The sequence below is a fragment of the Delphinapterus leucas genome, chromosome 13 (assembly GCF_059928025.1).
Source record: "Delphinapterus leucas isolate spDelLeu-1000000601 "Yukka" chromosome 13, BTC_Dleu_Yukka2, whole genome shotgun sequence".
NCBI classification, from domain to species: Eukaryota; Metazoa; Chordata; class Mammalia; order Artiodactyla; family Monodontidae; genus Delphinapterus; species Delphinapterus leucas.
Window position 1 is genome coordinate 47,607,807 of NC_143141.1, and position 23,691 is coordinate 47,631,497.

At 43.9% G+C, this 23,691-nt stretch overlaps 1 protein-coding gene across 3 annotated transcripts in view; it reads right to left on the bottom strand.

Moving 5' to 3' along the window:
- The window catches only part of CCDC85A (coiled-coil domain containing 85A), a 204,531-nt gene that overhangs the window by 175,268 nt on the left and 5,572 nt on the right, over nt 1-23,691 (bottom strand). For all 3 annotated transcript variants that reach the window (XM_022597156.3, XM_022597161.3, XM_022597162.3), the window contains exon 2: nt 18,519-19,500. In XM_022597156.3, coding sequence (XP_022452864.1) covers nt 18,519-19,500 — 982 coding nt within the window. The remainder of the gene's footprint in view (nt 1-18,518; nt 19,501-23,691) is intronic.

Below are 23,691 nucleotides of genomic sequence, written 5' to 3' on the forward strand. Positions count from 1 at the left end.
TCAGGCTGCATTTATGAAAAGAGACTATTTTGGGTGGTTCTATTTTCAGTTATTAGACTTTGCTCCCTTCTATGCCTGAGTTAAGGCAAGGGAGAAAAGAAAATCACTTCAACGGCAACTTTTTCACACTTTAAATAAATACTCCTTAATATCCAGTCATTAGAAGTGCATTAGTCTCTTTCCAAGGGGTTCCTAGAGTGCATAATAATAAAAATTTTAAGAGGCAGCTCAATCCTGTTTGGCCTAGATCCTAAAGTCTCGGTATTCAGTCAAAAGTCATCTATCTCCCCTCTTCCTCCAACTTCCTAGAAAAGGGCAGTTCCTAGAAGAACTCCTTTTGTTTGAAACCCAGGTAATTTTAGCCTCGGCTCTTGGCAACACAAAGAACCTGCTGCCAATTACAGCCAAGTCTTAACTCTTGGTAAAACAAGATTGTGGACCTCAGTTGCTCCCCTACTGCCTTGCTATCCAAGCCATTCTGAGCTTCGGTCTACAAGAGGTGGGAACGAAATACAGGCCCATGTGAAATATTGACCTAATACCCTAGGAGCAGGCAACAGAGGCCCAGGACCAAGCAGTGAGTTTGAAACTGCGAAATTTTGGACACACTCAGAGCACATCTCAGTGCTTCTTTCTTATATAAAGTAAGAGTGACCACAGTGAATCATTTGAAAGCTGTCAGCTGACGCAGAAGCGTAGAGCCCTGGAGTGTAGGGTCAGTTGAGAGCTCTTCACCTTTCATTCTCTTTATTCTGTGATGTTATATCCCCTTTACACATCATTAGTGACAATTCGCTTGCAATATGAAGTTTACTCGCTTCTAAGTTACTGCGATTAAAGTGACAAAATAAGGAGCTAAGAGGTGAAGGAAACGGCTCTCCGACTGTCAAGCAAATATGAAAAATAGGTGCACTATTATTTTCCCTCTGGAGGAAGGAAGGGACCTAACATTTATCAACTGCCACTATGATCTGCTGTTTACATTTTATAAATAAGGTGAGACTCTGAGAAATGATGTAAGCTGTCCCCAAGGATGCGTAGTTTAAGAAGGACTAGACCCAGAACTTGCAGAGACTGTGTGTGGCTCCAACTCCACGTCCTGCCCACTATACCAGGATGCTTCCGAGAGAATTTTTGTGAAAATTCGAGCTGCTCACTGAGGGAACTAAGAAATGGGTCACAGGTGTAGGTACACACAAAGGAAGGTTCTTCTTGACATTTACCAGGAAGGACTAGATTTCATACTTTCTTTTGTAATGTACACAAACATATTATCAGAATAAACAGATTTTAGAAAAAGATCTTTCATCCTTCAGTGTGAAGAGCACAGAGAATGATGCCTTCCCCCTACCAAACAAGAACTTGGAATACGATCCTCTCTCCCATCGTAAGTACTCTCTACCGCAAGGGTAATTTGGGAATGGAATCACTGGTGGGCTTCAACCAGTCAGCCATTCCATGAACATTTACCAACAGCCCTACTTATGCCAGGCATTGATATACAGAGAAAAAAGATGGTTTCTGCCTTCAAGAAATCTAAATGAGAATTGGGAAGGCAGATGGTAAACAAATTATTATACTGGATAAACACTCTGGGACGTTACCGAAATCCAAAGATGAGGTCTTTAGCACAGAATGGGAAAGACAGAACACCAGCAAAGGCTTCCAGTGTAGCACATGGCCAGGTGTACCTGGCAAGTACTTGGGAGCAAGTGGCCAGTTATGACCAGAGTAACTTAGGGTGTGAAGGTCCTGGAGGGGGTAAGAGCAATTCGGATATGAGGTCTAAGAGCTAAGCTGGGTTCAGATTCTGTTAAGATCTCCTATACCGTTTACAAAAGGAGGCTGAGTTTTATCCAGAGGCATAGAGATGCCACTGTCAGCTTGGTAGCAGAGAATTAACATGATCTGATAGAGATTTTTGGAAGATCACTCTGAAACAGAGGACAGTTTGGAATGGGAGATATTAGAGATGAGAAGGACATCCAGGGAGGTGGTCTACTACCAGAAGTCCCAGTGATGAGAGGCTGAGCTAAGGGAGTGACAGTGGGGACAGGGGACACAGAGAAGGAATATTGAGAAGAATAAATAAATTTGACAGTCTAGGACGGTGGCCAAGGAAGAGACTGGATAACACCCAGTATTCCCACTAGGACAACTGTGATACCTTCACTGGAAGAAGAGAGGTTGGTGAAACTGAGAAGGAAGACAATAATACTGGTTTTAGATGCTTTTCTTTAATTTTTTAAACCTGTGGTTGCTTTATTTCTAACATTCCTACCACTGTAGCACCAATAAACAAGACTTCACTATTTACAATGAAAGTGCTAACACCCACAGGGTATTTTAAAAAGAATAAACAAATAAATGGCTTGGCCCATTTTCCCCAGAATAAGGAAATGCAGGAGGAAATGCACCAGCCAAGAATAAGAAATAAGGAAATGAATACATGAGTAAGATAACACATTTCTACAAGTGTAAATAAAGAACACGGCCAACAAAAGCATGAATCACAGCTCCACGGATTACCTCCCCCAGCCAAACATCATACACCCCTTCCCAAAAGGAGTTTGCAATCTGAGTACATGTTGCCTTCCACTCCCTTCCCCAACGGGCACACTTAGATTTATCATTATGAATGTTGACAAAAGAAACTCTACCTAGAATTTGTGGTTCATCAAAAATTTGGAAGTGCCAAGGAAGAGCAGTAATCGCTTACTCAAGTGCCCTCAGGGGCAGTCGGATGATAGAAATGGGTAAAGCAGCCTGGATGTAATGTAACAGGGGGTGGCGAGGACTACAACGAATGGAAACGTGTCTTCCCCCTTGGGTGGTTTTAAAACAAAGTTGAAAATTCCTTGACACTTAGCCCATGGAGAGGAGGGGTCTATGACTTTTCTCTTTACATCTTGGTGGGCTGGAGACTCAACCAATAGAGTACAAGGAAAGTGGCACAGTATGACCTCTGAGGATAGGTCCTAAAAGGCCAGGTGGCTCTTGCCTTGTTCTGCTGGAACACCTGCTCTTGGATCACTGTGCCGCCACGCAGCAAGCCCGACTCTCCTGAGGCTGCCAAGGCACAGAAGACACTCAGAAAGACCACATGGAAAGAAAGGGAGCTGCATACAGACTTGGGGATACCCAAGGAGCCAAGTTATCCCAGTCCAAGCACAAGATATGTGAATAAGGACACCTCCAGATGACTTCGGCTCCCCGAAGTCTCCCCAGCTGAAGACCCAGACACAGTGGAATAAAAGCAAACCATCCCCACTATGCCTCGTCCAAATATCTGACTCACAGAATCCATGAGCATGATGAAAGGGTCACGTGCGGTTTTAGAACACTAGGTGCTGAGAAGGTTTGTTACGCAGCAGTAGAAAACTAGAACACCTCCACTAAAGAGGCAGCCACTACTTTGTCCCGCTGACTGGCGCCATGTCGGGGTACAGGACCAGTGTCAGAAGACCCTCGCTGAAGTCAGAAACCTAGATTTGTACATGACTTTTCCAATTGTTAGAAGAATGTGTGGGCCAAATAAAACATGATTGTCACTGGATTTGGTCCTAAGACCATTAGTTTGCAACTCCTCATGTAGTATGTAGATTCTTTGGAGGCAAAGGGATGTCCGCTTGGTGATGGCCACTTTCAAAGAGCACAGTCAGAGGTTCAGACCACCTTGCCATCGCCACCCTGCACCACACTAGCTTTCGTTGCTGCTTTTCCTTAGATGATATTAGGCAAGAGTCAACTCTAGATAAGTCTGAGAAACCCTCCCCAAAATTCCTGAAGAACACTCTAGGATTTGCTTTAGTTTTAAATCTCCAATGGATTTTAAGGTCCACATTCTAACACCCAAAGCCATGGTGATAACATTCAAAGTCAAGGGCCAGTAAGTATGGAAGTCACAAATATGAGTTCAAGCAGCGGGCCTGGAATCCATGGTCTATAAAGCAGAGCAGGAACTCAGTTGGGGAATAAAAGGTGAGCACACAGTCTAGTACATAATAGTAGCTCAATAAAAGATAAGTGTATAAATGAATGGATGGATAAACAACCATTTCAATAGATGATTTGTCTAATCTTCCTTTAAACTGTATTTTGGCATCTCCACAAAGACAAAACCACAACCTAAATTCACTTAGGTCTTAAAACTAATGTAAATTGTTAAGTCTCTAAAACAGAAATGACAAATTCTCCCAAGTTTCTATCTCTGCTGGAGACTGACCAGTACAGCTAGTTCATTATAATCCACTATAGAATAAAACCTTTGCCAAAAATGAAAGTATTAAACAGACGAACAAAAAAGCCCACTCATTTAAACTACGAAGTAGGAAGTTTTGCATACAAGTCAACATTTACTTCTGGAAGAAAAAAAAAGACTCCTATTTGCATCTCTAATTTTTACCAAATAGCACCCATGCCTAAATTAATCTTTTTGTAAGTGACTAGGGTTTTGTTTGTCTGTTGTTTTCATTCTCTTTATAAGGAGCAGAGAAAGGAAGGCACATGAGACTCCACAAGAATGTTTACTTTCAAATAGGTTGCCTTCAACAAATTAGCATTCTATTTACTTTCTGTGAAATCACTGCACCACAGCCATCTGTAGAGGAAGCTATGATATAAATGATCATATCAAGACTGAGTATATGAAAGACGACTTGAATATGAACTCCGAGAGCAAATTCAAATCTGCCACCATTCTGTGATCTGCTCAGAGAAGGATGGCTCAGAATGGGCAGACATTGACACCACAGCCAAAGGATTCCTTCCATTCCTTTCCTTTCTGCCTGAGTTTGGCCCCAGGCCTGCACACACAGGAAGTCCTTGAGACAGGTGAAGAAGGCCTGCTGTCTCCTGTCCACATTATAAACGGGCATTTCTGAGATTCCATACAGGGTACAGAAGGAAATTCTGATTTCTTTGGTATTTATGAGAAAATGCTGAAGACGTGCCAAGAGTTTACAAGGAGATGGGAGGAAACATCCTTACCACCAGCTCTCCTGATAATATCCCCTCCTCCCCCACCTCCGTTTTATCACATGTACTGGGCGAGCCTGGAGGAGGAGAATGAGGTGGAAGCTTGAAATTATTATCCTGAAGCGTATAAAGTCACTCTGAAAGCTTCTCTGAGTCAAGCTGGGTTCAAGACATTGCTTGACCCCATGGCAAGTGGCTCATGACGGGCCCAATAAATTCTGAGTTTCCAGTCATCACACCGGGCTCTTCTTGATTTATATGAACCCAGGATTCCACAAGTCATGACTACAGGGAAGCCAAGGATCCTGTGTCGCTGTAACATATTCCGCTGTTTCAAAATGCCCCGCTGCAGTGAGGCTGCATCTTCAGTGAGTTAACGGTATTGGTGTTGGTGCAGGTCAGGTATATGTGTGGGAGAAAGCATGCGCGTGTGAGAGCGAGCAGAGACCTAGAACAAAGCTTCATTTTATAGATAAAATTAGCCATTTATCTTTTCTTTCTGAGCTAACATCATGTAGTATCCTGAATACTACTAAAAGCTGGCTTTTAAATAAATCAATCTTCCGATCAGACCTCAGAATTGAGGCAGACGGGCAACTAAACGACCCCCAAACTCAAATTCAACCCACTGATGTAACAATAAAGATCACATTTATCTAATTAAGCTAGCAAATCATAAATTCTGCCCAAATAGTTCCACAGTAAAGAAAGGAAAAAGGGGAGATTCACACTGAAGAAAGCTGTGTGTTGATGGATTCAAGGATAACCATTAAGCTAAATTTCTCTAGAAAAGTTTGTCACTTCTATGAAAACCATTCAAAATGATCAGTACCTTAGCAGCTCTAAGCAGAGGTTAACAAAAGCTTGGTTTCCTTTAAAGAATTTATCTTTTGTTTGCTCTCCAGTCCCAGACGGCATCACAAAATAAAGAACAGATGGTGGAGACTAAACAAGGAGACCCTGAAGGTGAAAGTTTTCAAAGATGCACGAATTTAAAACGTCTACCTCTGAAAAAGACAATCCCCACGCCTATGAATTAAGCTGATTGTGTGTTTTCACAACATGCCTATCATCACAGCTGAGGCCAAGTACACATCCTCGGTGACAAGAAGAATCAAGAAACGGTGTTATCTGGGACCATCTATTCACTGGTCCAGAAACCCAGCTCATGTATCCAAATGTTTGCTTCTTTTGGCATCTCTGGGTTAGAGCAGGGTTTTTCAAACTTTGTAAAAAGTCACCTTTGTGGCAGTAGAAGCTTAAACAGAAGTGTGAACAAATCAGTTAAATGCAGAGCTGCCCCAGCTGAAGGGTGCCTGTGGTGGTCTGAAGGGGGTGACAGAGCCTGCCCTGTGCCCCGCACCCACCCTCCCCTAGGGCTCAGTGGAGCACAGTTTGAAAAACCATCTGAGACTTCATCTACAGCACCATGGGCTAAAATGAGACCAAAACACTAAAGCAGAAAAACATCAGAATGAATGAAATGTAAAGGACAAACTAGGTTAATTTTTCTACATTAGACCAACCCAAAGGTCAACAGGTTCCAACATTATTTTTCTCACTTTAGTGTTTTAACAGAATTAATTTACTGATTTCCACTTGGCAGGATATTATGTCTGCCTTCTGGGCAACTAAGCCATGTTTTCCCCAAAACCTTATAACATCTTTATTACTGACCCAAAAGATATTAGTCAGAAGAGGGGTTTTCTTAACTGATGACCCTCGTTGTAAAACTCTCCCACTAAAGAAGAACAGTAATTCACCATAGCCTTTGCTAGAAAAATAAAATAACTGGAGAATTAAATGACAGTATAAATCTGGGCACATAAAGCCCTGAAACCCGGATCACTGTAAAAATTCTTAGTTCAGGAACCCTTAAGAAAAGGAACAAACCATTAAAATTAAACTGAGTTATAAAATCCTAACAAGGGATTTTTTTCTTTTTAAATGCTCAGGAACTACCTTCCCTAGTCCACTTAGTTTAACCACAAGGTCTAAGCAATTGAAAACATTTTACCTTCCTCCCCATATGAGAAATTAATGTCGCTATTAGGAAACACTCTTGGAAAGCATTTAGTATCCTATGTAATCTAGCCTCTACCCGCTTTGCAAAATCATCTACCACGACCTAACAAAGATATCCAGCACAGACCTACTCACATCCTCATGGCCCCTCAATACTGTCTGCTCATTTCCATCTCATGCCATCTCCCCCAGACATCCTCACCCCTCCTGCCAACGAATCCAAATCCAACTCTTCCCCAGACTCAACCTGACAACAGGGCTCCCTTGAACGGCCATCCCTGACGTGAAGGTGCGTGAGCCATCTCCCAGGCCCACAAAGGCCCAGAGCACCAATAGCTCATTCCGTCCCTTTGGCTGTTAACTGTACACCTTCTCGGTCACCCACCTCCTCCCACGGATACAGCGGACCGTGAACTAGTATGAAGGGCCTGTGGCTCACTTTTCTGCTCTACCTTATAGAGGGTATCCCCAGGCTGCACCCCCATGGGACACACAAACACTTGTCGAATAAATACGTATGTTTATACATGTATTATTCTCAATAATCACTCATCTACATGAGACAGTACAGACATTTATACGAAGCAAGTGAAACACAAGCAGAATTTTGTTTTCTACTACCACCTACATACACCCTTGAGTCTTTTACCAGCTCATGCTTCTCCCAACTATCATTTTTGTTTGTTTTACTATGTTGTTTATCTCAGGACACACGCTGATTAACCTTTGTCGTAATAAATCTCTAATATCCCCGATGTTGTTTAGAATGCGTGGCTGCCTGATGAGTCAAGGCAAAGATTCACAAGGAAATTGTGCCTTCCCTTCGGTTAACGGTGCTGTACCCTCCCAGTTTCACTGAAGAGCCTCACTCCAAAGTAGTTCAAGCGCAAGCTATAAAGTTATAGGATTAAAGGGCCAAAGAACGGAGAAAATGGCTCTTCTTCTGCCCCAAGGTTCCTGGAAAAGATGACCAAAATCTGGTTGGATGGGACATAACAAAAGTGCACGAACAGCCTGGTGACACTGCCTTACTGTCTACCGAACTTGAGTTGATAAGCCACACTCTCCCATTCGGTTCAAAGGTGGCAAAGAGACTTGAGAAAATCTAGTCTGCAATGGAGTAGAAAGTAAAATCCTTCGCTCTGATTTTCCAGAGCACTGTCCCACTAAGACAGGGGAAAATAAGAAACTAGATGCAGGATGCACGTTTCACACGTGGCCAGCCCACCTGTAGCCTGCCATCTGAGACCTGCCCAAATAGAAGAAATCACACTTCAGGACTCCACAAATCCCAAGTCACCTCCGCTATAGCCTCTTTAGCTCCCTTGTCACCCATGAGGTGTTCAATCATCACTGTGTCTACGTCAAAGGGGACTGGGTCTATTTGGACATCGCTAGGTGAACTGCTGCAACCCCGACAAGTTCCCAAGAAAGCACAGTAGTGCAGGGAAGCATTTAGCGCCATGGTTCTCAGGTCGTGCCATGCACAGTGAACCCTCCACCTGAGCCCAGAATCCCTCCCGGATAACATCCTCACTGCTCTGTTAGGAGCTCAGGCCCAGCTGCACAAACTCTGGAGGAAGGCAGGTGGGGTGGCAAGCAGGGAGAGGAGCCCCCAGTCCAAGCTGATCAGACCTCCAGGCTGTCCTTGTGAGAGGAGGGGCAAGAAGCTGGAAGTGGTACGTGGGTTGTGGTTCCTGGTTTCCATCGGTTCGTCCAGACCCTGCCTAAGTGTAATGAACACTGCGGGTTCTATGTTTATCAACACGTCAAGCTGTGTGGAACTAGATTTTCTCTGATGTCTGGGATAAAAATTAAGTCCCAAAACATGCTGGACACACAGAAACGCACTTTGCATTGCGCTGTGGAATCTGAACCCTGGGCTGTATGTTATTATTCAAAAAAAGTTTATTAGAGATATAGAGCTGTATCAGCACAATGTGAGGGAGAAAAACTGCCCTTTAGTAAATACATATTTTTTTGTTTCTAAATATTCAAACGATGTTTTAGGAAATGATGGTGTTAATAGATGATTATTTAACAGTCCATACCTAACAAAAGTAAAAAGTTGGCAATTCCACATTTATTCTCAGGTTTTATATATCTGTGAAATCCAAATTCTGAGACTACTGACTTAGAAAACCTCTATTCCAAGCCCCTTACTTGAGGGATAAATTATTTTGCCTGCAGAAGTGGGTGGTGTGCTAAAGGTCACACAGCAAAGTATGACCTCGAAAGTGGCAGAGCCAATTCTGTACCCAAATCTCCAGCTGGGCAAGTGGGCCATGATGCCCTTTATGAAGTTAGGGCAACACACTGTAACTCCATGAAACAAATGTGATTATTTTTTAACTGTTTTGAAATACGTGTTAAATAAATACCACTTTTACTCACAATTAAAACAGAATTTGGCTAAAGGATGTTTATAAAATTGTTTCATTGTTTTAAAGCTATAAATAAAGCTTAGATGCCATATGCCGACTTAAGGATGGGTATCTACATATTACTTTAACATACGGGTGAAATTCCACAGATACCTACAAATGTAAAAATAACTAGCTATGCTTTGTGAATAGGTGTAATAGTACTAGCCTAGCTTTCTTTTTTCAATGAATGCCTGTTGTACACATGGCTGTATAGAACTCTGGCAAGAACAACGTTTCCATCAAAGACAGATTCACGTGCTAGGCCAATAAAATCCGAAGTGGGCAATTCTGAGATTGCAACAGGAAAAAGCCAAATAAATTAAGGGTGAAAACCATGTGGCATATAGTTTGAGAGTTAAGAAGGACTAAGTATTGGTCTTCATTTAAGAGCTAAAGGGATACTATAAAAATAAGCAATTTTCAAACCTGTTCTTCCACAGATTTTGAAAAGCTTGGTTCCTGTTTCTCATGAAAGTCACTATACTGAGGGGCTATTCATGGCAAACCACCTGGATAATGTTTATTTCTAGACCCCTAACTGATCATAACTGTAAACGTACTCTCTTCCGAAGTACTCTCATACGTACAATAAGCAGCTAAGCTCAGCCAGTTCTCCCCCGACGACTCCATAACCAGGGCGATTCTGGTTGGGCCCTGTAACAATGAGGCAGCTGGCCCTGCCAGTCGACATAAGACAAGTGCCCATTGGCAACAAGGGGCACTACCAAATAGACCCTTTGAAATTCTTTATGGCATCCCCCTCACACAGCCTCTGTCTGCTATTTTCACCCTCTCTCCTCCTTGCCGTAAGTTGACTCTCACCTCACTTTCCTGTGAGTCACGTGGAATCCATCATTGGCAGATATGACTAAATGACTTGTCTTTCAGGGTCTTATTACTCTGTTTAGGTGAACGGGTGAGCTGGCGCTTGCTGTCTAGGAAAATCGAAAAGATGCTGAATTCATGAGCGTGGTTAATTTGAATTCTCAAGAGTGGTTCAAACAGAGCAGGCTGCTTGGAACAGAAATTTGCAACTCAGATAATCTGACCTTTTAAATGCCATCAAAAGTGTAACGTAAGTGTACTTTACTTTTGCCTATAGTAGCATAAATCAGAATAACGGGCTTAATTAGTTTTGTTTGCAGTAAGCTGAGTTATTAAAAAAACACAACTCCTTGAGAGCAGTTGGTGTTGCCATCTGGCACATCCCCTTGCTCCTGGTCTTTCCTTTTGTTTCTTGTGCTCCAGAAGCTGACACTTCTCCAGACAGAACCTTTTGGCTATGAAGACAAGCGGATGGGTGAGAATGCGAATAAGGTCAACCCATGGTCACAAGGCTGTTTGTCTGGAGGAGTGCGGTCTTGGGGTGGGGAGAGTCCGTGTGGAAGGAAGAAGGGTAGGAAGGCTGTTGGCCTCTCAGGCCAAGAGCAGGAATACTCCTTCCACCAAGAGTGCATCTCAAGACTTGATCATCCAGCTGTGAACAAGTGGACCCCGTCTAACCGAATGAGAGACTCCCAGGCAACAGATCCCAGCTCCCCGCCTGCACCTCCAGCTCTTCTCTGGAACCTCTCTAAGCCCGAGTCTACTGACATGCACCTTGTCTCACTCATCATTGCAGGTCACTGGTTTTCTGGAATTTCCAACAGGAATGGGGCAAGACCGGGTCCCTATTCCATTTAGGGTTTTTATTGTTAACATTACCCCTACATCAAGTGCCTTGAAAGTCTGGAAGATTAAATGTCTTCTGTATAAAAATGACACCTTGCCCTGGGAGTCAGCGGGACTCTAGTCCTCTACTAACTGGCAATTGGCCTTGGGTAATTCACTGAACATCTCTGGAAGTCAATGTTCTCAATCAGAAAATGGGAAGGTTGAAGTGCATAAAATGTAGAGGACTTTACAGCTCCAAGTGTTATGATTGAAAGCGCCCTGATTTCTTAGCATTAAAATAGACATTCTCGGGCTTCCCTGGTGGCGCAGTGCTTGAGAGTCTGCCTGCCGATGCAGGGGACACGGGTTCGTGCCCCGGTCCGGAAAGATCCCACATGCCGCGGAGCAGCTGGGCCCGTGAGCCATGGCCGCTGAGCCTGTGCGTCCGGAGCCTGTGCTCCGCAACGGGAGAGGCTACAGCAGTGAGAGGCCCGCATACCGCAAAAAAAATAAAAAATAATAAAATTAAAAAATAGACATTCTCAATTAACCAAATAAAATAAATATATACATACTCATGTATCTATGCCCCCAAATGCAATTCATGCTTTTTAACCTTTTTGAAACAACTAGCAATTATGGACACTCAGGAAGCTGTAGCTGCACACCATCCAGATCAGGGGTTGCCCCTAAAAACCAAAAGACCCCTCAGTAATTGGAAGAAAGATGAGAAGATCAGAAGACCTTTCTTTATCATCAAGAAGGAATGTACCTGACTAGAAAAACCAACTCACTCAGGAAGCATCAGAGACTGCCTTTGAAGTTCTGATCATCAAAAGGTAACCAGAACATTCTATCCCTCAACCATAGCAGTAGGCAAAAATGGGGCTATAAATATTTTGTCTGCAAGATTTTTAAATGTAAGGATCCACTTTGCTTTATATAGCTGAAATTGAAATGAAGTCATTCAATGTCTTCAATGCATTTAATAATTGATGAAATATGCATACAAGAAAACTCAGTACGTGAGAGAGAGAAGCAAATAACTGAAATACAGATTTAGAGCAATCACCCAACCCAACCTTTCTCCATAATATATCCTGTCTCATAGAAAAGCCCACAGAAGGGCTAAATAACTAAGGATCTGAAGAAGGAAAAAACTAAAATATCATTCCCGAAGTTTTCGTTTATCTGTAATTGAACATGTGCCTAATTTCAATCCAGGGCCAAGACCAAATCCCAAGACTTTTTGTACCCTTCCATAATGATTCAAGTACAGTAGCTCTATAATACATTTAACTCTTTGTTACATGAAAACTGTAAAGGACCCAACTGTGTGTGAATAACCCAGTCATTGTCTTATCTTAAGGACAAACTAGTATTGCCTTTATAAAGATGATGAAGCAAGCTACTGTTCCTCTGCCATTTTGTCATTTCTAAACACCTCTTCTGCTTCTCTGCTGTTGAGGAATCCCTGGTCTCAGAAAGAGGAGCTACTCTTTCTATTGGAAACTCTTGAATGACACTCTAAAGAGAAGGCAGTTTATGTCAGGAACAGCAGTAACTTGAACCTCACCCTTTTGCAGATTAGACACGTATAAACTAGAGCTGAGATTTCATGTCTGTATTCTCAAGTGCCCCATGGCCTACTCTCGATGCTGAATCTGTAATTTCCTAGAACTCCTGAAAATCAGCCCATTTCAGAAAATGAAGCTATTCTTAATATCTCCCAGAATCAAATTCAAAAATAAGTATTTTTCTTCAAATGTACACAAAGTTTACCATAAACATTATGCATTAAAGTAGTATTAAGGCCAAGCTGATTGTTCCAAAGTACCCAAGAAGCAAAAATAGCTGAGTTGTTCCACAGGTTCCCCAGTGCACCGGAAGGAGAGCGTTCCTATGAAACCGTTCGTAAGCCAAAATGGGATAAAGTGAAGCAGCAATTACCTTAGGACACATCTTGCTAACAGATGCACAAAGGAAATCGAGATAAAGCACAGATGCTCATAGACAGTTTGAAGCTAAGTGTGGTTCCCGGGGAAGGAGCTTGGCGGTGCCACTCTCACTGCCTGGGGGGACCCACCGCCTCTGCAGGGGCTCACTGCAAAACAAATGCTGAACGCTATTTTTTGCTTTTCACCTTTTTCATAAAATTGAAAATCTGCTTTAGATTTCTTTCAGTTAGTGAAAACAGGTACAAAGGTAGGTCCTTGGTAAAGCAAACTTTTGTAAAGCAGGGGACACCTGTATTACAGAAATACTTCAATTATCTGAAATACAGTCAAGACCCAGAAAACAAGCAAAAACCTTTTCAGCCCAAATAACTGATAGATGCATGACACATGTACCGTGCGCTAAAGCTCATGCACTTTACTCACAGAAGGATACTTCAAGGTCACTTACTCTTATTTTCAACACAGTTCTAATCAGTGTGATTATACATTTTCCCAAGGGAAATGGATAATCACATTAGATTATCCATTAGAAAGAGCAAAGCAGAAATTAGAAACGATAAGGATATGATGTTAAAAACCAGGCCGGGTGAGGGCAGCAAGGAATATTGCTGAAGCATGCTGGTACTAGAAGTGACTGAAAATCTATTAAAAGTAGATACTGAAAAAAAAAAAAAAAAAAAAAGAAAAGAAAAGCCATCTGGGGCCATTTAATGTAGGGACTCAGTTCTATCTAGTTTCAGAGTTTCTCAACATCAGAAGTGGCTAAAATGAGAAATTTTAGAGCCTAGGGCCATAAACTGCAACACACTGGCCCAATGGTGCTATGCAAGTAAAACTTTTTTTTCAAGCTTTTGCAAAGTTTGGCTTCACGTTCTTATTTCTGAGCAGTGGAGCTTGACTACACTGATGCCTCCAGAATAATCTATCATTACTATGAGTAAACGTAGAGGCTTAGAGCAAATCACCGCTTCTGAACTCACTTGACACTTGTGAAAATGAGTTATCTGACGAAATGGAATACTCACCCTAATTCTGTTCTAAGTTAGGTTTTTTCTGAATTATTTCAGTTGAAAAGATAAAGGCATTACTAACTCAATGGTATTTTTTCTATTATGTGTATCTTCTGAAACGCTGCAATGGATCCCCAAATACAAATGTTTAATTGATTTCAACTGGGTCTAAAGGGCACAACCATAATTAGCGGAATGGGATTCCTCTGGCTTCACAGCATCAACTGGCTTATGTGACTGAATTCCAAGGCACTTGAAGATTTGTTTGCGAAACAGAATCAACTGAATAGTTGGCATTGTTCGCATGCAATATTAAAGTTACTGAAATATATATATACACACACACAGCATATAGATGATAGCGATAATCTCCTTAGACGATTAACGTTGTCCCCTAGATTTAAAGAATGTTTATAGCTTTGTACTATTATTACCAGTGCAGTTGAAAACCTTACATTCTACTAGAAATTACCTTTCTAAGCCATCTAGGTTTTGCAATAATAGTTCACCTCTCAGATATTTTGCAATATCTCAAACTATATTTTCAACATTAAGCATTCTATGTCTTTAAATCAAAATGTATTCTTACGACGAATGCAACATGCTTTGCACAAACAGGTATAGTACAATCGATTTTTTCCAAAACGTCTTAAAATTGATGTCCTATCAAAGTGAATATAAGGCTACCAAATTACCATACTGAAGCTTGAAGACCAAAAACTACTGTCTAGTTCTTTAACCATCTACGTGTCAGCACACACAACAGAAAATACACTCAGAGGACCTCAGTTAAAATCAGTTCTGTAGTATTTCCATAACTGTTAACTGCTGACATTTTTCTCCCAAGAGACATTCAATTTCTATTGTCCAAATTCATTCATAAGTGATGGTCTGACTTTTCTCTAAGCAAAGTAAAAGATTTATGAGCGCAATCACTCATGCCGTAGTGCACCACTACTTAATTCACAGACAGCCTTGCTTCAGAGAAACTCTGCTGGGCTCTTCCACACATAGGTTATCTCACCCCTAGCAGACAAGGCCATTTTTGTGTTATCAGTGTCTTTCGTTTACTCATTAACAGAGAATAACAAGCCGTCTTAAAACTCAAGGTAAAACCTATAAACTGAGAGATTTGAAATGCAGGTTCTCTTGTGGGAAATATTCGTTAGGATTGCAGGTGCCGCGTGATCTACATTCACCAAAAACATCCACTGGAAATAGGTTACAAACCCCTAGTGCTTCTTTGTCCAGCGGTATGTGAAGGCTTGAAAAGGTCGTCTTAAATGACTCATATGCCAGAGTTTCCCCGAATTAACCTAATAATGCCACCCACCAAAAACTCAAATTTTCAATCCATACCCCTGAAGAAGTACATTATCAGATAGCCTTGGTCTGGGGTTGAGAGGGGTGACGTTTTCCAGTACCTGCTGGCGTCAGTCCTTCTCAGTCCTGGAGTTCAGCAAAGGAGAGGAAGAACTTTCTTCTTCGGAGGAAGCTTGGGTGTTTGAGAGCTTCACTCACACCAGCCCATCTTATCCAACAATCACGCACCTCGGCCAATGGTTTCCACCTGGTCTGCTCATTAGAATCACCTGAAGGGTTCTTTTTACAACGTGCCCAGGCCCAGTGCCAGACCAATTCAATGTGCATCTGAGTGTGGGATCCAGGCACCAGTGTTTTTTCAAAGTCAGCCCAGTGATTTTAGCCTGCAGCCAAACTGAAAAACACTGCTCTAGAGCAGTGATTTTGAATCAGAGTCAATTTTGCCCACTCCCTACCCCAGGAACATTTGGTAGCATCTGGAGACATTTTTAATTGTCACAACTGGGGGTTGCTTATGGGTAGAGCCCGGGATGCTGCTACACCTCCCAAAATGCACAAGACAGCCCCTCACAACTTTCACCTGCTTTTTGTTAATGCAGAAACATTCAAGGGCTCATCCAAAACACTCACCTCTCACACCAACCCCACACAGAAGGATTCTGTAAATGACTCAGCAAATTTGCAGTTTGAGATTTACCTTGCTGCTGGTTCCTATCTGTTTATAAGACAATAATTCAACCAAAGTGTGTGGGGATTTAAAAATATGAAAAAATCATGTCTCACTATCCATATCAAAAATTAATTTGTAACAGCAGGAGAAATACAAGCTACCAGTGCCCAAGTTTATAGGCTGATGATCCATAAACATCTCATCGTGCCTCTTCATTTTCCAATTAATTACTGAAATAAAAATGCAATGCAAATGGACTACAAATACACTTTGGTGAGGATATCCACTGTCAGAAGATCTGTCACTTAAGAATGAGAAAACCTGAAGTAAACACAAGAATTAAACTACAGTGTCATTCTAAACAATGCATCTATGTTACATCAAATTTTAACCGAATAAAATTGTTAAATTTAAAAAAACCATTTGCCTGACCATGAAATTTATCTGAACTCAGGCAATAAGATTCAATGATTAACGCCATCCCTATCTAGAGACAGGCCTTACTTTACACAAAGAGTTGCTTAAAAATTGCACCTAAAATCCCTTCTTATAAGTTAAATCACACATTAAATTAGAGAAGTTCTTTATTTAAGTAAGCCTTTTTGTAAGGAGAAGAACCGTTCTGTAAGTGAACCACCTGCCCTTAAGTAATCTTTATTTTGGTTCAAGATAAAAAGTTTCCTCAAAATAGTGCACATTTACTTCTCATGCTCATTAAAAAGCAATCAAGAAGTGGAAAAGTCATTAACTTTACCTTCCTGTTAACACATTACCCCCTGAAGACAAGTTTCATGGCCGATGACACATCTTGTGATAGTAACACAACCAAAATATCTTTTTTAATGACTTTCATCTCTTGTGAGAACTGCACGGCCGAGGCTGCCCACAGCAATCAGGGCAGCATCTCCTGGAAAGAGTGAGGGAAGGGTGCAATCAACAAAGTAAAAGCCCCAGCCAGCCCGGTGGCTTCAACACAACAGGTGAATCGGCTTCTCCCAGTTTTCACCTCCCAGCACGTAACAGAGAAAGCAACAGCGTCCGATCTTTCCCATTCTTTCTAGTTCCATCTGTGCTTAAAACATTGGACGTATTAGAAGCCAAGCTTCAGGAGTCAATTTTCAGCACTACGAGAAAAGGATGAGGATGAAATGGAATCCAACAGGTAAATCCCCAACTACAATATTGAAAATTTACCCCTTCGTGTCACTGCTAAAATTGGCGGCCTCCAGCACTGCTCAGAGCTGACTGCACAAAGCCTCCGGAGCAGCTTTCAAATAAAGTGAAAAACCCCAGATATTTTGGATGCAGAAACCCCACTTCATAAAACCAATCATTTTAGTTCTAACTCGGCCACAGATGACATAAAAAAAGACCCTCACAATTCTTTTAAGTTTTTTTTTTTCCTCTCTTGAGTTTCAAGTGGTTTCATAACAAAGATGCAAAAAAGTAAACCTCTTCCAAACGGTTTAGAGCTGCCTCAGCCAATGCAGTGGATGTTGCACTTTGGAAACCAAAGGAGTGTCCAAACACATCTGTACATTTAAAGGGGAATATTTAAACAACCAGAAAGATGACTCACCATGTAGGAAGGCATGCTACTCAAGCATTGACATATATCCACTACCAAATGTAAAATAGATGGCTAGTGGGAAGCAGCTACATAGCACAGGGAGATCAGCTCGGTGCTTTGTGACCACCTAGAGGGGTGGGATAGGGAGGGTGGGAGGGAGACGCAAGAGGGAGGGGATATGGGGATATATGTATATGTATAGCTGATTCACTTTGTTATAATGCAGAAACTAACACACCATTGTAAAGCAATTATACTCCAATAAAGATATTTAAGAAAAGGGAAAGAAATCATCTGATGCATTTCAGATGCAAAGGAAAGTCACAGAGTCATGCTAAGGCCCCCAACACAATGGAGAACATCCTCAAGGAAAAGTAAGGCTTATTTACAGGCATTCAGACAACCCAGCGTCAAGCCTGTTTAAGGACACCCTAGTTCTTTTTTAATGTTATTCTTTTTCATAATAAATACTCATTTCTTTCTGCACATAAGCTGTTAGCTGGACTCAAAAACCTTTGGTCACCTGTTCCAAGAGAGCCCTTGTAGGAAAGTGCACACAAGCAGGAAAATGTTCAAGATAGAGAAATCTTAGATTGGTTCTGTTTTTATCTTCAATGTCCACAAATCTCACCCTGACTACTCAGGGTCCCACGGAATTATCGTTCCTCTCCTTCCCCTGCCCCCTCCTCCCCAATATTCTCCAGGCCACCTGGTAACTGCATAAAATAGAACAAATGGAGGGGGAGAAAAACACATAATGATTTGGGGGCAAACGTGTGTTCCTCTCCCCAACCCGCCTCCGCACTAGCGCCTGCAGCTTCTAACATGGCCGCAAAGCCTTGCATCATTCATAACTCTCTACCCAGTGGCCCCAGCAACGCGGTTCCCCAGCACGTACTGACCCACCGTTCATGCCACTGTAGACATTCCGGTGATGGGGTGACAGATCCTCTTGCGCCTGCCTTCGGAGGGTGCCCTCCCTGCTGCCACCGCCGCTGCCGCCGCCGCCGCCGCCGCCACCGCCGCCGCCGCTGCCTCCGCCCACGTGTTTGTGATCGGGGCTCCCCCCGTAATGCTGTTTGAGGTGCTCCGGGCTGGTGCCCCGGGCTCTGGGTAGTTGCTCCAGGCTCCCACCGACGGCGTGTTTCTGAAGATGCTCAGGGCTCCCTCCGCTGTGCCTGGCGTGCTCAGGGCTGCCCCCGGGCCTGTGCTTCTGTAAGTGCTCCGGGCTCCCGCTCAGCACGTGCTTGGGCAGCGTTTCGGGGCTGCTCCCCGCGTGCGGGTGCCTTTGCTGTTCGGGGCTGCCCTTGCACAAGGGTTTGTGGTGCTCGGGGCTGGGTCCTTTGAGGGCTTTGGGGTGATCTGGGGTCGCGGAGGCCTTGGGCTTCTGCAGATGCTCAGGGCTGGCGCTCCTGTGCTTGGAGTGCTCCGGGCTGCCCTCGGCCCGGGGCTTCTGCAGGTGCTCTGGGCTGCCGCCGCTCGCGTGATGCTTGTGGTCCGGGCTGTCGGTGCTGCCTGTACTGGAAGTGCTGCTGCCGTCGCCCACGTCCCGCACGTAGGGCGCCGTGGTGGCGGCAAGCTGGCAGAGGCTGGCCTGGCTGTCGATGGAGCAGCGGCTGCCCGCGCAGCCCGCGCCCTTCTCCTCGTCCAGCAGCACGCAGAGCTCCTTGAGCTCCATGTTCTCCTTCACCACCTCCTCCTGCTTCACCTCCAGCTCCTTCAGCTTCTGCAGGTATAAGGCCACTTCCTTGTGCATCACCCCCGCCGTGTAGCGGCCCAGTCTCTGCCACTCCCGGGACACCCTCTTGCCCTTCTGCCGGTCGTCATCCAGGAAACAGCAGAGGTCCCTCAGTTCCTGGTTGTCCTCCTGGAGTTTCTGGTTAATATCCTGAAAAGAGACACACAGCCATTCAAGCCAGGTATGCGTGGGAGGCGACACCAGGCTCAGACTTCTGGGAGCCAGGGAGCCTGGAATGGGTGAATTCTCTGTGATGATAGGGGAGGGAGGGAGAAGGTGAGAGGAAGCTACAGATGTGTAGCTGTCCAAAAAAATAACAATAATGGGTATTGATTCTGCTCCCTGCCCCATGCTTTACTTGTATTATCTCATCTACTTCTCACCAAACCCTCAGGGGATATTATGGTTCTTTTACAGACAGGGAAACGGGACCTCGCAAAGCTTCACTTGTCCAAGGTCATCCAGTCAGTCTTTAGGGAGCAGCCAGTTCATTAACAGGAAATCAGTAGGCTCCCTGCCCCACCTTCAAGGAAGAAAGATGGCTGCTTGTGATCTGTGAAAGGCTTAACAAGCTCTGAGGCAACAGGCCTTTCGTCAGCGCAAAGGACAAACACCGCCTAGGTGTTCAGCCCACGACCCGGAGAAGCAGCCCCAACCCCCGCATGAGCGAGCAGCAAACTGTCCTCTGGTGGCGTTTCAGTCCTGCCCATCCAACCCTACTTGCCATCCTCCCTGCACGGCTCCCAGGCAGCTCACCTGGAACTCAGGTTCTTGTGTGATATTCAAACTCCCCCCCTCCCCCCAAATCGCACCTCTCAGCAAATGCCACCTCCACCCATCCTGTCGCCCTTTATAAGGACCTGTGGTTATGCCTGGCACCTCCTTCTCCCTTACCTCCCAGTTCTGAGCCAAACACGTCTCCTGAACTCTACCTCCGAAATTTACCTTGTCACTCCCATGCTTCAAACCTTAAAAGGGTCTCACTGCCCTTAGGATAAAGTACAAAATCCTTTAAGTCTCCAAAGGCCCCCAATCCTCTTAACTGGCCTACTTCTCCAGCATGAACGGTGATTCATTCATGAATATTTAGTAAGCATCTATTATGTGCCAGGTACCTGTCCAGGTGCTAGGGACAGATCAGAGGACGCAGCAAAGCCCTTGCCATCCTATGGCTTTCATTCTGGTGGGGAAGACTAACAAAAAAGCAAGTGTACAACATAATGTCATACAGTGAAAAGTGCTGGGAGAAAGACTAAAGCAGGCTTAAAAATACTATCTTTTAAGAGAAGGCACCTCTGCAGAGAAAGAAAACATTTGAGCAAAGACCTGGGTGAAATAAAGGCGCAAACATTTGCTGGAAGATGATGCCAGGCAGAGCGAAAGGCAAGTGTAAAAGCCCCAAGACAAATGTGGCTCAAGCTGCAGCAAGGCCAGTGGGCCTAAAGCGGAGTGAGCAAGGGTGGGGAGGGTGGGCAGAGCTGGGAAGGAGGTCTGGGAGGTGAGGTGCAGGTGGGTGGGCAGCAGGGCTAGGTAGATAATGTGGGCCTCATCAGCCACATGAAGGCCTTGCCAGCCACAGGAAGACTTTGGACTGTTGGCAAGCTGAGGATAGAGGACTAGACATGATGTGATTCATTCTGCAACATCATTCTGTGCAGAAAATAGACGGCTGGGGGATGGAAGGAGGCGGGTGACTGGAAGAGAGAGAGACAGGATAAGGTGGAAGCTGGAAGACCAGGTAGGAGGCTACAAGGTTAGTCCAGGTAGAGGGAGATGATGGTGGCTGCTACCCATGGTGGCAGTGGACAAGGTGAGACCATCCCTCCCCATCATGCACAGAGCCCCACCCATGCTGGCCTGGTCTCAGGGCCCAAGGGACAAGCCCTTCCCCTCTTTCACTCGGAAAGCTTCCCCCAGCCTCTACACAATATTTGTTTCTCACTTTATGGCACTTCCCCATAGAAGCCATCCCTGACCACTAATCTAAAGGACGTCCCCTTCTATGCTCTGCGAGGAGCCCTTCAACTTCCCCTCTGTTGCATTACAACTTCTAATCACATATGGTTGAGTCTGACTATGAGTCAAGTCCCCATCCTCACTAGACCAGAGTCATGAGAATGGAGACCCGTCTCTTCTGTTCACCGCTGTGCACCCAGAACACAGCACCCCTACTGTAGAAACCTGAAACCAAGGAATTCAGAATTAACTGTGAAATCCCCACTTAGTCTCCATTCACACATATAGTAAAGGGGGGAGCTGTTTCTTGAAGCACCATAGTTTGGTGGGGGGTGAAAAGGGGACAGCTACCTAAGATTTCCCTTACTCCACAAAGCCTGAAAATCTCTGATCTTGTGACTGTCATCCAATCCAGACCTAGAGGTACTCAGAGAGGGGAATTGATTCTCCCAAACTCAGGTTGATTCCAACACTTCCCCCTGATATTGACTAGGAAATAAACCATAAAACAGCTGCCAACCTGGAATCTGCCAAGCTGGAATCTCCTGGCAGTCATGAGGCCTAACGTGGGAGTGATTCTCAAGGCCTGAGGAGAAAGAGGCTCTGTGCAGCTTAGTTTTCAACTCAATTCTAACTCTTAGCATCACCAATCCTTGTGTCTAATGCCCATCTAGTCCTTTTGCTTCTCAGTGCCACTCTCTGACCTCAGGCCCGGCTGTTTCCAAAAGCCTCGAGCGGGCCTCCCTGCCTTGGTCTACCCCAGCCCCTAACTTCCCTTGCTCACTCCAATCCAAGCTCTCTCTGGCCAGACTGATCGTCAAAAACTCTCCCTGCAGGTAGTGTCTCTCCTGCCCCTAAACCCCCATTGCCTCCCCTTTGCCAAGGAAAATGAATAAACCCTTGGGCCAGGCCTACAAGGCTTTCTTCCTGCCTTTCTACCTTTAGCTCCCTCTAATTGTGAACCAGCTAATTATGAACCCTGATTAGGTCTAACTTTCCAACTAGAAAATACTATCTTCTGCCTTCTATAGACTTACCTAAGAGGACAGATTGCTCTGATAAGACTCCACCAGCCCTAGAACAGCATCTGGTGTGCAGCAGCGCCAGGCCTGAATGAATGACTAAAGTATCCCATTCACTGCTCAATGCCTGTAAGACACACTCCTTAGAGCACTCATTGGGCATCTTTTTTTTTCTTTCTTTCTTTTCTAGTGTAGATTACCTTAGCTTCTGGAGGGCAGACATTCCAATGTCTTTCTTTGCATAACTGACACACTTGACTTGGTGTGTTGCATACAATGAATGCTTAATATGTGTTTATGGACTGACCAGCCCTTTAAAGCGCTAGGCCTATGGCCAAAACAGGATACAGCTCTAGCCACTGAGAAAAGATTTCTTATTGTTGTTTTCAGCTAGCCCTGCTGTGTTGGAGTCTGTAGTAATAAGAGAATAAATTGTTCCTTGACACTGGTGCTTTATGGGAAATCAGAAGCTGTAGATATTCCGAGAAAATAATGCTAAACAAAATGAATCATTCTCAGCTTCACAGCTCATGCAGCTCAGTATCAAAAAAACAAACAACCCAATCCAAAAATGGGCAGGAGACCTAACCAGACATTTCTTCAAAGAAGACATACAGACTGCCGACAAACACATGAAAGGATGCTCAACATCACTAATCATTAGAGAAATGCAAATCAAAACTACAATGTGGTATCACCTCACACTGGTCAGAATGGCCATCATCAAAAAATCTACACCAATAAATGCTGGAGAGGGTGTGGAGAAAAGGGAACCCTCTTGCACTGTTGGTGGGGATGTAAATTGATACAGCCACTAGGGAGAACAGTATGGTGGTTCCTTAAAACACTAAAAATGGAACTACCATATGACCCAGCAATCCCACTACTGGGCATATACCCTGAGAAAACCATAATTCAAAAAGAGTCATGTGCCACAATGTTCACTGCAGCACTGTTTACAATAGCCAAGATATGGAAGCAACCTAAGTGCCCATCGACAGATGAATGGGTAAAGAAGATGTGGCATATATACAATGGGATATTACTCAGCCATAAAAAGAAATGAAATTGTTATTTGTAGTGAGGTGGATGGACCTAGAATCCATCATACAGAGTGAAGTAAGTCAGAAAGAGAAAAATACCGTATGCTAACACTTATATATGGAATTTTAAAAACAATGGTTCTGAAGAAACTAAGGGCAGGACAGGAATAAAGACGCAGATGTAGAGAATGGACTTGAGGACACGGGGAGGGGGAAGGGTAAGCTGGGACAAAGTGAGAGAGTGGCATGGACATATATACACTTACCAAATGTAAAACAGATAGCTAGTGGGAAGCAGCTGCATAGCACAGGGAGATCAG